Raw genomic sequence first — 17,243 nt, 5'->3', positions numbered from 1 at the left:
TATGTCATAGCTAAGCAAGGCGTACACGCACAGAGACACAAAGAAAGCTGACGGCTCAGTCTGTGCACTTGCTCTTTTGCTCTGTCAGGTATTCATTTCAGCTGTGACAGCCTGCGCTTACCCTGCAGACACACTGGCTAAATAGATAGGAGCTGTTGTTTGTGTGTGCGGCGGTATTTTACCATGCCGTGTCTTCGTAAAATGTCATCGTTAGCTGTTCTGAGTATGCCTTCCTGTCCAAATTGCTGTCCCCTAGCAATATGAGTGAAGAACAGCAACAACCAAATGTAGTTTTCAAGGTAGGGAACAAACCTCTGAGTGGTTTGAGTTTTTTAAATATATAGCTGCTGTACGTTTTTATAAAATAATCTATTAAAATGAGCTGGAATAAGTAACTACAGATGAATCTAAATGGTGAAGCTTTTATAAATACAAAAAAAAGTCTGGTTTGCAGTGGCTGTCAGCCATTGTTCTCAAGTGTAAATTCACACTTGTCTCTCTTACTGAAGCTGGGGACTCGTAAGTGCAAGGAAATACCTTAAATCCTCTTAAAATCATTGAGCTTTTGGTCTTCCTTTGAGTCACTTGGCAGTAAATCCACTTTGCTGCCAGATATAAATGAGATTAAGGATTCTAAAAAACCTGTTTGAAATAAGTTGTTTTGCAACGAGCAGCGTCAAGGTTTTGGAGGCATAATAACTTAAAACCAAGGTTGAGGTAGGAGCAAGCCTCAGAGTCTTAGCATGCCACACTCTGCTTTCTAATTTGTACAGGAAATCATTTACAGACCTGTAAAATTTAACATTTTTAAGACACTGGTGGAAAAAAGAAATGCAGCAACTAAGATAAGTGCAAAGAAGATATTTAATAACAGAACATGTCCAAACCCAAATGATGCAAGGAAACAGGGCCCCAGAGAGGGAACTGTTGTGTTGTGTTCATTTTTGAATGCAAATCACATTTAATAACATGTCAGAGTTAAACTAGTGGTCTGTGTTCATACAGTTACTATTTAACAGCTGGCTTAAATGAGGAACTGAAAAGTATGTATTTTGTGTCACAATGTTACAAGAGCACCAGTATGACCTCAAGAGCCTGGACAGAAAGGTTTTGTTTTGGGTCCCTGATCGCGGAAAAAGCTGGAGACTGTTCAATTTAATCCTGTTTTAGGTTTTATGTTGCCAGCTTGCCATTGTTGTGATCTCACTGTGAAATACTTCTATACCCTAACTCAAACTCTGACAAGTTAAGGTGACTTTGTTTATTCAGTGTGCATCAGTGAAGTGCAGGACATTATACAGTGACCCATAAATAAGATTGTGTGTACGCTTATTATAATCCACCATAAAATGTCAACCTGGTGTTCATTACGTATGTAAATGTGTCTTGCGAAAGCTTTATCTTTTTAAAAAAAATGATTACATCTAACCACCCGACCGACCCTTTCAAAAGCTTATTAGAGAAAAAATACCCCTAATCAATACAAACATGCTACCAAAAGCAAGAAACATCAATGGTAATAGCTGAAAGATACAAGGTTTCAGCAAGACACACAAACATGAAGACTGAGATGACTGGGTTCAACCTCAGGTCAGTTGAAATCCTCAGTGAGTCTTAAAAGACTCAGGTGAATTAGTCTATTAAGCTTAAATACCAAAGAGTCCTCATATCTGTGATCAGGCTTAATGTCATAGCAAGCAAATCTGTACCCTTGGGAAAATGAGGTTTTAGGGGGGGAGGCATGGCAGGGACAAAAGGAAGAAATAAACAGGAAAAAGGTAAAAGAACCAGATAGGCATGAAAAGGAGTTAAAGAATTGTAATATAAGGGAAGTTGAGAGGGGCAAGGAATTGCAAAGCTCTTCAGTGATACAACAGAACAGATTTGGTTCAAGATCCCTGGTTCGCCCTTATCCAGCACCTCTCATCTAATTCAATCTCATGTTCCAGGAGTGAGAAAATGTCCTACTTGGAATTGCAGAGCAGGATCTGATCACTGCCGAACATTTCAGTGCAGTGTTGAGGGGAGCTCCAGAGCCATAAGGAGGATCCTGCTATTGGAAATCGGTGAGGCTTCTAACTTCAGAACTCAGGCAAGGATTTGTTCTGGGACCCAGCTTGGTTTTGAAAACTAGTCCAGTGTATTAACCAGGGTTCTCTTTCCTGGACAAATTGGGACTGGCTTCACAGCTCCGGACATGTGTTTTTGTGTTGTTTAATCTGCTGGTGGGTCTGGGTATACTGAACAAACTGGTTAGACTGGTGTGAAGTGGGCTGACTGGGTGCAGTCTGGTTTGCTTGCTGGTTTTCTGATTGGTACTGTTCAAGCTCTCTCTTCCTCCTCATGGCAGACTGCAGCTGCTGCTTGATTACAAGGATTTGACTCTCCAGTTCTGACAGTTCTTGAACCAGCGGGTTCCGTCCCAGACCTGGACCGCAGTCGCCCACTCCCAAAGCACGGCACTGCCCAGAACTGCCCTGCCCTGGCCCCAGTCCTTGGTCCAAACCCCTTCCTAACAGGTCAGAGCGACCATTAGCGGTAGTTACTATAGGCAGGGGTTTCTCCAGCAGAGGGAGAGAGTGGGGATGAGGGAGGGGAGAAGGGGGCGGTGGAGGAGGGAGATCCTGGGATGACGGGCATTCCAGGTCGTTTTGCATCTCTTGTGGAAGGATCCTTCGCCTGTTGCAGTAGGACTGGTTGTTTCCCTCATTGCACCTGGAAATAGGAGAAACCTTCATCAGTTCATCTGACTGCATGTTTACTGTACAATATAAAGCGCCTTGAGGCGACTTTTGTTGCCATTTGGCGCTATATAAATAAAACTGAATTGAATTGAAATGTTTCCAGTCTGAATCCAATATAAAATCAAGGCATCAGCTATGGCTAAACCATGAGTTGCCACTGCACACACAATTCTGAACGTGTTATATGACAAACAGCAATTTACACAGAGCTGGACTGAAAGAGTTGAACAATTTCTAGAAGATTGCTTACGGGGGTAAAGACTGGAAATGATTGCTATGGGGGTTACATTGAGTCTTGGAAGAATAGCAGTGTGACTGCTTACTAAGAAATAGTTTTTCGCTTTTCCTTAAATATGTCATTACATGAAAAGGGTGTTCTTTGGGTATTGTCCTGTTTATTGTTTGTTTTGTCTACACAAGCACCACGTTCTTAGGGATGACTTATGGCTCTGCTGGCTGATCAGTAGACAACATTTAAATATCATTTTTGAATCATCATGAAACTTTGGACATTTGTTTAACATAGTTGAATCCTACTGACTGTGGTATTCGAATAAGAGACATTGCTTTTATTCTTGAGATAGCACCTTTCTACTCTACCTGAGCAGTCAAAGCGTTTTACACAACTTGCCTCATCCATTCATACCACTTTTTTTCAATGAATTTTTCTACGTAAGTGCTTTTTATCTAGCATTCAAACACATCGTTCCTCTGAATGCATTGGAGAGCAATTTGCAGTTAGTATCTTGCTCAAGGATCCTCAAGAGTGTGAGTATGGTAATATACTGATGTTTTTTCTAGCAGGCAGACAAAATCTTCTCATTCGGTGCATAAAAGATAATAGTTTTTTTTATTACTTAATTTTTAATAAAGGTTTTACATATTTTTTACAACAGAAAAGGAACACAACAAACAAACAAAAACAACAGTAACAAAACAAGCAGTCGACTGAAAAACACAGTTTTTTTCCCTACAAAGCAATTCTGGCAGTGAGAACATGACTTTATATTCATGAATTGACAACACATCTACAGATGTAAGAGCAGCCTCGGCGAGGCATACAGAAGTTTATATAGATGTGAGTAGGCACAAACAGGAATTAAAAATAAATAAATCCCATTCTAATTTCAGATAGATTTCAACCACTTGTCCCATGTTGTGGTATAAATATTATCTTGCAACCTTAACAAAAAGGTAAGTTTTTCCATTTTATGAATCTCCTCCACAACGCTCAACCAGTCGTCCAGAACAGGGGGGTCAGTACAGAGCCACTTACGAGTAATTGCTTTTTTCGCTGCAGCAGTAGCTGCATTTGAATAAAGCACCAAATCCACACTTTTAAGCTTAAATTTCAAAACTTACATTTAACTACTGATTTTATCTACTGTTCTGATTTTATCTGTTTTGATTTTATATACTGTTTTGTTTGTTTGTTAATTAGTTTGTTTGTTTGCTTGTTTTAATCAATTTTAAATCATGCTTTTTATTTGTTTTTGTTTCTAATGTCTCTGTAAAGCACTTTGAATCACCTTGTTGTTGAATTGTGCTATACAAATAAACTTGCCTTGCCTTGCCTTGCCTAGCAGTAAGAATCTTCAGGAGATATTTGTTATTGCTTGTTAATTCTTCGGGTAAGTCTCCTAAATAAAATGTTATGAAGGGCCGTTGTTTTGATTTAAAGCCTATAGTCTGTTCTATCTTTGATATAACATCTTCCCAAAATTTAGAAAGTTTTCGACAAGACCAGAATATGTGGGTATGGTTTGCAACAGTTTCCCCACACAAACCAGATAAGCAATGTAAAAGATGCCAAGGGGTTCAGTTTTTTCTGACAAGCTGTTGCCAGTTTCTGATCTCCTATCAGGGCTTGTATTGAAATGACCCCACAGATATTCTCAATGTCTTTCCATCGGGCCCCACAAGTATCATCACACCATTGTATAACTATTTTGAGTTGAGCAGCAAGGTAGTAATCTCGGAGACTTGGGAGGGAGAAGCCGCCTTTATCTTTATGAATTAATAATGTGCTATATTTAATTCTAGGTTTTCCGCCCGCTCCAAATAAATCAAGATATTTGTTTGTCTCAGTCATGGAACTGAGATTTGGGGATTTTGATAGGTAGAGACATAAACAGATACAGTAGTCTAGGTAGGACTAAAAGATGATAGATTTTTAAAGTGATTCTGTAGTATTTCAGGTCATTCCAGGTAATGAGGACCAAACCCTCCTCATTTAATTGCTTTTTGCCTCCCTAAGGAAATGCCGGTATATCTATCCTGTTAAGCCCGTGTACATTTCTTGGTAAAATGAAACAAAACAAAACAATTTTTTTAAAGAAAAGCTGTGGGTGGATATTAGCTTGGCTTAAGGCCTTGCCAGTATATAAAGACACCTTGACTAACTAGCAGCCAGATGCTGCAGATCAAATGCACTTGATTATCTGACCAATAGCAAGTGTGACCACCACTAGTTTGGTTCAGTGGAGCATTCAGGCGTGTTGCCACAGTCTTCCCAGGATGGGCGCGACAGCAAATTCACCCCAAGTCATACCTTCAAATGTTCATGTTCATGTACATCTTAATGTCAGTATGACAGTACGATAAGATTAAAAAAACAAGTAAGTAAGAGGCTGATTGATTGATTGTTTTTGGAATTTCTTAAAGTACATCTCATTATCGGACTGGCTGAATGGTTATATTGCCAATTCAGTTTTGTCAGAACTTTGAACCTGGTGTTCAAGTTTGAAAAACCACAGGAATAGCAGCAACTCACCAAATAATATTTGGCAGATGCTTGGATCCAGTCTTATGCACAAGTTTTTTAATGAATAGGCTATCGCCACATGTAGGTACTGAACACAAAAAAAAGAAGACATTGCCAGAGCTCAATATAGAAGTCAAATTCATGTCCAATTAATTTCCTCTGCCACCAGCCCTGATCCCCAAAACCTTTCCTATCCAACCCCAGGTCCACTGTGATCTTTGCGCTAACAAGCACTAGCAGCAGTAATGTGGACTGAAGGTCCAGAGAGACATTACTTTGACACAACACCACGGATTTCATGTTCATTTGCACTTTTAACATGTATTACCTTACAAATCCTCTTCTTTCCTCCCTCCCCCCTTTTGCTGTCCTCCATTCTTAGTAGCACTATGATCCTTAATCATTGTCCAATGTACATCATTCCTCTTGCCTTTTAAAAATCATTTAATATCACGTAACAAGCAACGTAGAAGGATAACAAACAAGAAAATATTAATTCACAATTCAAAGAGGTTTGACTAGCACTTCAAAGCTACACAACCTCTAAAGAACATGTAACTGTAGTTCACCTTGGTGATATGTCAGTTTCTTTGATTGTACTATGAAAATAAACCCATGTTGAAAAAGATTAAAAAAGCATGTAAAAAAACACAGCAAGAACTTAATAGGAAGAAGATAGAAATAAAGGCATTTACACTACATAAATGAGAAGTTGAGAAGATGAGTGTTCTGTTATCACTGGAGAAAATACCACTGTGTCCTTGCTTTTATGCTTCACCAACCATGGAAATGTTTGCTAGAGGCTGAGGTTGCCCTTATCATTTAAACTGATTTTGTAAATTTAGCTATTATTCCATTGTTTAGTTCAGTTAATATATAATAAGCTTCATTTATTTCTTCATTGTCTACTATTGATTTATTAAAGATTATGAGCTGTTTGGTTAAGTTAGAGAATTAAAAGCCAAGGGAAATATTCAGTGTTACAATTTAAAGAAGCACACAATTTTTGTAAAATATGCATTTAACAAAATTATATTTATGATTCAAAATACAAAAAGTCAAGTTAAGAAAACATATTTTGTGTATACAAACTGTAGTCCATAATAAAAATACCTCAGATTGCCTTAACTGTCTGCTCTTTATTACTGAAGATGAAAATACAACTTTAAAGTATATTAGGGACCAATAAAACATATTCCCTCTCAACTCCAATGTTTGCTGTAGGCCTTATTGAACTTGAAGTCTAACAAAAGAACAACATTTCTTTTCTTTTCCTTTCCAAAAAGAAACTTTTTAAAATCTACTGGACCACCTCTGCAAGCTGAAAAAAAAAACTAACATGATTTTATTAAAGCAGTGAAGATGAGATACTCTCATCATACAAAGTAAAGCCTAACAGACGAGCTCTTTGAATCAAAGGAATTTTCACTTGGCGATAAAAAAAGTAACAAGGAGAATTTAATCTGATACTCCAGACATCAAAAGAGACTAAAGCTGACACACAACATGAAAAGAGTTGTTTTTAATTTTATTAAATTCATGTGTGCATCTTTTTGACAGGAGGACACCTGCACTTGTGTCTGCAGTAAAAGATGGAACATTTTGAAGTCCTGAGATAATCATGGAAGTTTCAGCATTTACAAATGTAACCAGTAGGAAGTTTTTCAACTATTCTATAACTATTACATTCTATACAGGTCAAATTTGACTAATTTTAATGTTTGAAATAAGTAAAAAATAAAACAAATTTCATCCTTTAAACCAGTCTTTTTCCAAAGTGACCCAAAATACACAAAAAATTTAATATTTTAATTTTTCATACTGTTTTACAGATGTTAAAAATTTGTGTACACTGCTCAAAAAAGAACACCTTAAAAACAATGAAAATTATGCTGCATATTCTGACATTGACTAATGCATTAACGTTATATTATTGTTGATTTAATATTTAAAATTAGCTTTTTTAAAAATATTATAGCATTAAGCACAGTGTTTAACATGGTTATATGATAAACCCCATAAAAAGTAGATAAAATATATTTGAATCGTCACAACTGTTATCTTTTTATCTTTTGGTAAAACAGGAAATTATGTTACGTGAAAATAGATGTATGTATGCATATCAATTGATATATATTTCCATTTTCGGTTTAAACACTTATTATGAAGGAATTCTGGGCCAGATCAAAATGAAACTGGAGAATACTGTGAAGGCAGGAAATATGACCAGTATGTAAGTTCTGAACGAAGTGAGATATTCACAGGTAGGTCCCCGGTGTGTTTGAGAACATTTAGATTGAAAGAAATAGAGGTATGAGGTCTTTGCACTGTCAGCACTAAAGCATTTGTGGAAAATTAAGGCTTTTAAGCCAAAGGTGAAATAAAAGGAGTCAGTTTATAGACTTGTATACTTTAATGTTAACTGACATATATTATCCTTCTTTTCTGCTTATATTATTGATTATTTATTGTTTGTTTTAAAGCACTTCCACTGCTCTGAAAAGTGTGAGATAAATAAAGATGATTCTTTTTCATTAGTATTCTACAGCATTTCCTCCTTTCGCATTAACTAAAAAGCTGGATTCCTTCATTGTTTATCCATCCATCTAAGCAATTTTCCTTGATTTGGTATTCAGGGTGTTAACTCTGAGAGCAGCCCCTTCATCTTTTATGAATTGGTACAATGATTGAAACAGTGTTCACACCATTTCAATGGAAAATATATGAACACAGACTTTACTTTTTTTTTGCCCTTGTAGAAATTACCACCATGCAGTGACCCACAAAATATAATGCTTATCAAGGTCAGAAAGAAAAATGTGCAACATAATGTGTGCAACTCACACTGAAGTCATGTCAAAATTCGAATCATTATTTTTCTGCAACATTCGAACGTGTTCTTCACATAGCACACATTTTTATTCATTTTCTCCAGCCTGAGACAACTTTCCACTATAATAATGTACTGGATCTATGCTTTAAAATCAAGATGTATGTATAGAAAGACTGTTGTTTCCATGTGTAGTTATTTAAGTTTTGGAAAGTTGCACACCTTTGGTTTTGGAGTGTTATGTTCCGGTTCAAGTCATTTCCTGTTATATTTTGTAATCATTAGTCTTTGTGTATTCTAATCAGTTTTACTTCCTCCCTTTAGTAGTTTTCCATCCTTGATAATTATAATCTATGACCTGATTAATCTGACCGGCGTTGCTTTCTACATCCATTCCCAAACTACCAATTACTCTTCTGTGTCCAATTACTTAATCACTCACCCCAGTATATATACACCCATTTGTTCTCCCACATTGTCTTGTTACTACTAGTCCAGTTTTCTAGTGATTCTTTTCCTGTACCTTTTTTTCTGGAGTTCCTGGTGTTTTTATTTGTTTCGGCCCACGTTTTTAGTCTCTGGTTTCCTCTTGTATGATATTTTGTCATGTTTTTGCATTTTGCCTGCCCCATGTCTGCATTACTTGTGCTTCAATGCTGTCTTTCTGTGTATTACCACTGGTTGGATTAAAAGGTTAGATTTTTGGTCCTCCTCCAGTGAAATTCTCACAACCCTTCCAACATATATGAAAAGCCAAAAGCAGAAAGATTCAAAGAATGATTAATGATAACTGACATTAAGTGACACATTACATAAAAAAGAAGCTGGGGTAGAGTTTGGTTGCAAAGCAGCTTGAAGTGTGAAGTTAAAATTACCTAAACAGCACGCCCTGCAAGAGATTTGCCAAATGCATATGACTGAACTATTAGCTTGATTTTGTTTCCAGCCTGAACTAAAGATGCCCTCGATTTGAATTATATTCTTTATATGAGAGGCCAAAACAAAACTTGGACACACCAAAACAGCATCCGATAGTATTGAAAATCACAACTTCCAGTATTTGCAGTTATTTTTCTATCTTATGTCAATCAGTGAAGTTTTCTCATCTTACTTCCGCTTATCTGCAGCAGCTCTCGAAGCTAAAAAGATTTTTTTTAAATTGCATTTTATTCACCAGTAACTTTTATTTTCCTAGCCCATATATCAGTACAGATGTTTCTATCAACAGTCAAAACAAGACACACGCAGCTTGCTATGCTGAGGTCAGAGGGTGTCTTTTATTAAGCAAAATATAGAATCGCTGCATTGGACTACAGCGTAGAACACCAGTCTCAAGTAAATTACTTTAAAACTAGCTTACAGTTTTTTTGTCTCTTATTTTGACCTGTGTCAGCAGGTTTTTAAAAACATGCCACAAATTCCATCTAAGCACATGTCAGCCATGGCATGAATCATATCTACATTTTAAATTTTCCTAAATGAGACAGTGGGATTAGAAAATGAAAACCCTACTCAGATAAAAACAAAATAAAATAAAATAATGCATATTAAATGGAAGGCCACAAAAAAAGAAAACTGTAAATAAAATGATATGAAATACAATGTTAAATAAGTGTACTGGTTATTAAAAAAACCCCCAACTAATTTACGTAATTTTAGTATTAGGTGTTAAAGAGACGGAACAATTCTCCACTACTGAAACAAAGTATTGTAGCTGAATTGTAACTGATATCATTGGTGTATTCAGAGCGACAGATAATCCTATTTTAGCCTGGCTGTCAGTCATTGCTAGAGCTTCATGACCTTAACACTGTGCTTGATACCAAAGCATGCAATCTTAACTGGCCATCCGAGAATATTTCACGGTATTACAGACACTGCTGCTAATTATCTCACACAGACAGTGTTCTCTGCTGTCTTTGGGTTTTCCTACATCCCAGTTAACACACTTAGGAAATGAAATGTGCTATAGCTTCATCCTAAGTAGTAGTGATTTCCAATTTAATTTCCATCCATGTGTTCCATTTGGTCATCCTGTATAGCGATTTTCAGTACCATACAGTACAGACTAGGACTGATAATGATGCATTTTGGTATCGTTTCGCACAGTTTAATTCTAACTGAAACTGTCTAGAGTATAAAATCCTGCACGGGAAGATCTGATTTCAGTGCTCTGATTGCACAAAAGACACTTTTGACACACAAGTTTTTCGGCAGAGCACTGACAATGAGACGGTAATAATTTCTGACTCTTAGACAGCATGCAGAATAACTTGATTGAATGAGTATAATTATGCAAGAGTAGGCAATCCATCCTCATTACCACAGGCATCCCTCACATGGCCTCGGCTCCATAATTATTAAGTGTATTTAATCCTTACTTTAAGTGCTCCACCTGAGTGTGCTCTCAGTATGGAGTGAGTGGTAGATGTGAATGAACTATACTATAAAATGGAACTTTATTTTGCTTCTAAGGGGAGACCAAGTAAATCCAAATCAAGACAAAGGGTGGTGGTATGATTAGATGCTTGATGGCTAAATGTGAAAAGGGCAGGGCTACGCTATGGCACACAGTATCAAAGTGTATGCAACTAATATGTATTAATATGTGCAATTAAATGTCCCCATGCAAAGGACACTGAAAGTGCCTACATAAAGACGCTTTCATGATTTACTGATTCTCCCTTTCTCACCCACTGTTTTCAACAATACCACGTGACGTCAGCGTGGATTATTTTCTCAATTTCCCTCACTGATAATTGGCTTCCAACAGATTGACCTTTCTATTTAGTTTTTGATTAAAAATGGGTCCCTTAACTTCCATTTGGATATTAATTGATGTCACTTACTGTTCAGCTTATAATTTGGCCAATGCACCATTTAACTTTCAAATATTGGCTTCTTACAGGAACACCTTGTTTGCATTTTTAGTCTCAGTCAATGTGGTGTATTTAAGCATGCATCACATTTAGGAGCATTTTTCATCTTCGTTTGTAATATGTAACTATGTTATTGTGTTTAAAAATCCAAAGTGATGGGAAAATAAGCAGCATTTAATAAACAATTCTTACATCACACCTGCGAAAAACAGCAAAAACAACAAAAAATGGTATAAAGTGTTTAAAATGGATCTGTTGCACCATATATACTGAATTTTTGTAATGTACCGATGAAGATAACAAACAAATGTTCCAAACAATTCATAAATAATTACAACACATATGTGCTCAGATCAGATTCAGATCAGTCACTTAGGGATGGATGTTTCATCAAGTATAGATGATGAAAGACCAAACTGAAATAATACAATGCCCACACTTTAAAGACAATAACAGTACCTCTTTTCAGGCTTTGTAATAGTCGGTAGTTTGTCATCTGTGAAGACTGAGTTGAGGGCCCGGTGTAATCTCTGGAAAACAAGCAACAACATGTGCTTACTGTAAATGATGTGTCTGATTTTTAAGTGTCTGAAAGACTTTACCATAAGCAGCAACAACAAAGCAAGAACAAAAAACAAATGCACAAAATTTGCAAAACCAGAAACTGTAGATAAAAACTATTCATTTTATAAATCTTATTTTTCATAATTGCTTGCACAAACTATTTTTAAATTATAGTGTGACCACAGTCACGGTCACCACATGTGTGTTTGAGTGTGAGTCTGGTCCGTACCTGGCTTGTGTGTAGCCAGTATTTGAAGCGTGGCTCCTTGACCCTTGGGATCACCAGCTTGTACACAATGTGTTCCGCTATGGTGGTCAGCAAAGATAAAGCCACGCCCACACACAACATCACAAACAGACCAGAAAAATGCTTTATACCCATCTGCAGCGTCTGGAGAGAAAGAAATGAGACAATCAGTATATGATAGAGAAGCTTGAGAAAGTGAAAAGGTGGGAAGGATAAAGGAGGTTATACAGGGAGTGTGTATACAGATATGCATATGGAGAAGCAGATGTTTAAAAACAATCCATGAACAGTCAAGTGAAACAGATTGTTTTCGCAGGATGCTATGCAACGGACTATAAAAGTAAAGGCTTTGGCAATTTACTGGTCTGGAGCATTCAGTTGTTTGTTAACACAATGACACAATCTTCCCATGAGTGGATGCCCCAGCAGAATTACCCAGAGGTCAGACCTTGCAAGCTCAGAGAAACTGCAAAAAACCCAGGAGCAATACCTCAAATGTTACAGCCTCCAGTTAGCACATTAAATATTAAAGTTCATGACAGTATGATTTAAAAAAAAAAATGAACAAGTGTGTGTTTGGAAGTGTTGCAAGCCTCTTCTCTCTAAAAAGAACATGGTAGCACTGTTTATGTTTGCAAAACTGAATCTGAAGAAACCACAAGACGTCTGGATCAATGTCCTTTGAACAGATGAGACCAAAACAAAGATGTTTGGCAAAAAACAAACAAATCGTATCGGCACAAACACCTCTGTCAAGCACAACACTTTAGTGATGATGATTTGGTGGTTGGTGGTTGGTTTTGCAGCCACAGGACCCCTGCACCAAACTATTCTAGAGCCAAATGCTAGGCAATCTGATGAACTGCTGAAGCTTCACTTCGGCCATGCAACAGGGCAATGATCTCAGTACAATGAAGCATAGAACATTGACAACAGAAAGAATCAAGGTGTTGCAATGACCCTGTATAAGTCACACAACAGTGTGAGGGCATTACAAAGTCATATAGAAAACAAGTACTTTAAGTTATTCCTGCTAAAGATGGTTTTATAAGTAACTGAATCTGTAATTTAGGGTGTACTTAGATTTTCACAGGACTGCATAGAGTCCTCTTATTCATATGACAGTAAATGACTTTAAGCTTCATACTTATATCTTGAAATTCTCATTGTCTAATTATTTGAGACACATAATGCAATAAATAATATATTAAATGTATTGCTTACATGTGATTCATATGGATTATTAGCTTATTTTGCTCATAAAAAGAAACTGAGGGCAAAATTAAGGGCGATAGCCTCCAAATATCATTACGAAGTCAGTCACAGGTAAAAATTGCTTGTTTCATTTAAATAAAAACAGAATAATTTTTCAGAGGACTGGAAATCTGAAGTAAGACCACCTTGCATTTACAAACTCAGGGCAAACACGTCATGAAATTAATTTTAAATCTCTTGGAACAAGTTTTCTCATTCTTCTGAAATATAAGAGAATCCCTCTGGGATATCACACTTTCGATCAGATTGTGATTGCCTCCTTCACATCTTAATTTACACTCGTTCTGTTCTAAATGTGTCCATATTATTGTGCGAGTCTGTACATGTAGCCATCTACAAATGTGATATAACACTTTGCTTAACTGACCACTTGTTGCAGTTACTGCAGTTACATATATTCTCATAAGAATCTTTTTAGTGCTGAGTGTGCAATAGCTTTTTGATACCGGGGCAGCTGCAGTGATTACATTATAAAGTCATGTTGGTGAAGAATACATGATGGATTAAATTTATCAATGCATTTTTGTGACTTGGCACGCTAGCAGTAATGAAATTTTGGACGGTGGAAGATAATGATTCCTGAGAAGTTGTTAAATAAAGAGAATAGTAACCTTTGGCTGTGCTGGCATACATTTTAAACTCTATAGAAATCCATTGGGATAGGGGAAAAACTGCGGTATCCTTCAAAGTCAAGATGAGCTCACTGTATATATGTGACGTTAATCTGATCTAAGGCTACGTTCACACTGCAGGTCTTAATGCTCAATTCCGATTTTGTGATCAAATCCGATTTTTTTTGTCTGGTTGTTCATACTACAAAGGAAATATGACAGCAAACGCTCTCTAGTGTGAACGGTTCACGGCCCTCAAAGCGGCCCGCATGCGCAAAAGAAGACGTCACACACAACGCCTTCTGTTTGCGGAAGCAAAAATGGCGGCTACAGAGCTAGTAGGTGTTGTTGCAGCAGTCTATCAATTCCTGCACAGTCGTAACCGACAGAATTTTGAGAAATAAATTAGAGAGAGAAGGACACTGAGAAATTAAGAGAGCCCGTGCTATAACAATGGCCGCCATGCTTTCTCATTTGTTTTCTCTAGCGCTGATAATTGGTGTCTGTCTTGTGTCAGTGACGTAAAAGACGAATTTAATGCAACATAACCATCAAACAGCAGTCGCTTTCTAAAACATCAGATATGTATCGGATTCAGTACCACATACGAAAGTGACCTAGATCAGATTTGAAAATATCGGATTTGTGCTGTTCACACTGACATACCATGATCGGATATGAGTCGCAAAGGGTCATAAAAGTCGGATTTGATGCGCTTTCCCTGCAGTGTGAACGTAGCCTAATACTCCAGCTTCAGTGAATAAAGAACACGTTTGAGTCTGTGTCTAATAGCACACTCCAACATTCCTCATTAGCAGTGTTGGGGAGTAACGGAATACATGTACCGCTGTTACGTATTTAAAATACAAAATATGAGTAACTGTATTCCGTTACAGTTACCGTTTAAAAAGGTGGTATTTAGAATACAGTTACTTTGTTGAAATAAATGGATTACACGGCGGTACTTTCCTGTTTCATATTGTGGCGGGTCAGGACTGTTTGGGTTTTGTTTGACAGCTACGATCTGTTGTTCCAGGCGGCAGGGTTACGGTTGCCGTGGTTACAGTGTGACGCTCTCTCTCTGCGACTGTGTGTTTCCTGGGTGAGAGAGCGCCTTTTTGTTGTTGTTGTTGTGCTAAGCTAATAGGCAGAGTGTTAGAGACATAGCCCTAAAGGATGTGGCCTCATGGGCAGTGTAGTCCGTGCTGCAGGGAGAATGGACTGCCATACCCGTTATGTGTCTGTGAGCGCGAGGAGGGAGAAAAAGGAGAGTGGAAAAGTACGAGTTGTCATCGAGCAGAAACGGGAGCTGGAAGCATGTAAATATAATAATAACCACTGCAGCCAAGAAGAGTGCCTGACGAGCCCAGTTGTAAGTAAGCTATTAAGACTCGACTGTACACCGTGTTCGTGTTTTCCTCCGAAAACAATAAGTTCCGTTGGAGCAGTCTTTCAACGCCTCTCTCTGTCTCTCGCAAGCAAAGTTGACCCAGACAACAAAGTAAATCTATTTTTCGGCTACGAGCCCGAAACGGAACCGATGTATTAGCCAGAGGTCCCTTTACTACGGTTCGGAGTCGCGGACCTTCAGTAATAGTAATAATTCACACAGCAATAGTACATTTATGTAGTTGTAAAAAGCATGATAATATATTAAGTAATCCAAAGTATTCAGAATACGTTACTCTCATTGAGTAACGTAACAGAATACGTTACAAAATACGTTTTGGGGCATGTATTCTGTAATCTGTAATGGAATACATTTTAAAAGTAACCTTCACAACACTGCTCATTAGAAGGCTCAGCACATGAAAACACATACTATATGCTACAGGTTTTTGGTAACACATGCTTCTAGGCTCATACCACTATATACAACAATCATTTCTAATGGTGCTGTTATATTTCACCATTTGACTGCATAAATTAGCAGAAAAAAATCAATAAAAAAGCACATCACTTTTATCATCTTCACTTCTTTTATCACCATTTATTTCTCGGTAATGCTAAGTTTGGCCCTCCTAATGTTAGGTAATTGAATAATATGCAATTTATTGGTATTGATTTTATTACTTCAAATGGGATCAGATTCTTTGGGGTGACGGAGAGCTGGGTAAATGCCAGAGAGCTTGGCTACTGTACCTCAGTGAAGCCAATCCATCAGATTTTTCATCTTTTCAGAATCCTTAGGCTTACTGCTGGTGGTAGTCACTCATCGGTATAAATAATTGCTACAAAAAAGTGCTGAGCAGGGCTAAAACTGGGCCAAGCTTGTCAGTAACTCATATTGCTTATATGACATGAGGGCCCTGCTGATGTTGCCCGATGTATGCAAGTGAACAACAAAGTTTAGAAATCAGTTTAGGTCATTTTAAGTTAATGATATATACTTGATATTTAAAATCATTACCAATAATATGAGAACCCTAAGTGTGCACATGATCACCGTACTGTGGTTTCTGTGAGACAAAAATTGAAATACACACCCAGATGAAGCTAAATATCAGTTGAGCAGGTTTCTCCTCCGTAGCGTTAGGCAGACTGAGGTATGATGGTGCAAAATGAATTGTACCCGGAGCAATTTAAATGTCTGCAGCTCTAGATAGCATCTATAACACGTCTAACTGCTACACACCGGGAAATGATTCACTTAGGTGACATTGAATCTGTGGCAATGCAACGTGCCACATTGCCACAACTCCTGCTTCTGAGCTCATGAAATGGCAATTTACATTTAAGATTAAGTATTTAGTAGACGCTGTCATTCAAAGGTACAAATCACGAGTGCTTATTTAGGCGACATCCTTGTGATCGACAGACATTATGTTGCCATCCACGCAGCAGCTAAGAAAATAAATAAAAAGAACAAAGTACAAAAGGATCAAGCGCAGTTGTCACGGTCTGCAGAGACAGGCCGTGCGGTGGTGTGTGTGATGGACCCAGGTGCATACACAAGTGAGTAGACGGGAGTGAACTTAACAGAAAGCGAGCCTTTATTATGGCTGAAGACCAAGTGCACAAACAAAGCAGGGATGGCGTGACTAGACTATAACTAAACTGGGAAAACTAATACTGCGACAAACTAAGAAAACTCAGACTATGATGATCACTGCAAGGACTGACCGTGAAAACATGGAGGTGAGAACACAGACGACGCGACACAGACTGTACGAAACACAGAGACTAAATACACATGAGGGATGATCAGGGGAAGTGGATGCACACGGGGAACACAGGTGACACTGATAATCATAACAAGACACGGCAGGAGTGAACGTAACACTGATGGGAGATGGGCAAAGTACACAGAGGTTCAAACAGGAGGAGAG

General features: G+C 37.7%; 1 protein-coding gene across 1 annotated transcript in view; it reads right to left on the bottom strand.

Annotated features, from left to right (window-relative positions):
- Nucleotides 1-2,183: 2,183 nt before the first annotated feature.
- grin3a (glutamate receptor, ionotropic, N-methyl-D-aspartate 3A) overlaps nt 2,184-17,243 on the bottom strand; it is a 58,165-nt gene continuing 43,105 nt past the window's right edge. The window contains exons 8-10 of the mRNA XM_085358068.1: nt 12,011-12,172; nt 11,677-11,747; nt 2,184-2,715 (exon numbers count right to left, since the gene is read on the bottom strand). Of these exons, the coding sequence (XP_085214194.1) occupies nt 2,184-2,715; nt 11,677-11,747; nt 12,011-12,172 (765 nt within the window). The remainder of the gene's footprint in view (nt 2,716-11,676; nt 11,748-12,010; nt 12,173-17,243) is intronic.

Source organism: Diplotaxodon limnothrissa, linkage group LG7 (genome assembly GCF_057381915.1).
Source record: "Diplotaxodon limnothrissa isolate DT_005_m linkage group LG7, D_limnothrissa_male_GT1.1, whole genome shotgun sequence".
NCBI lineage: Eukaryota > Metazoa > Chordata > Actinopteri > Cichliformes > Cichlidae > Diplotaxodon > Diplotaxodon limnothrissa.
This window is presented reverse-complemented; position numbering and strand designations above follow the sequence as displayed.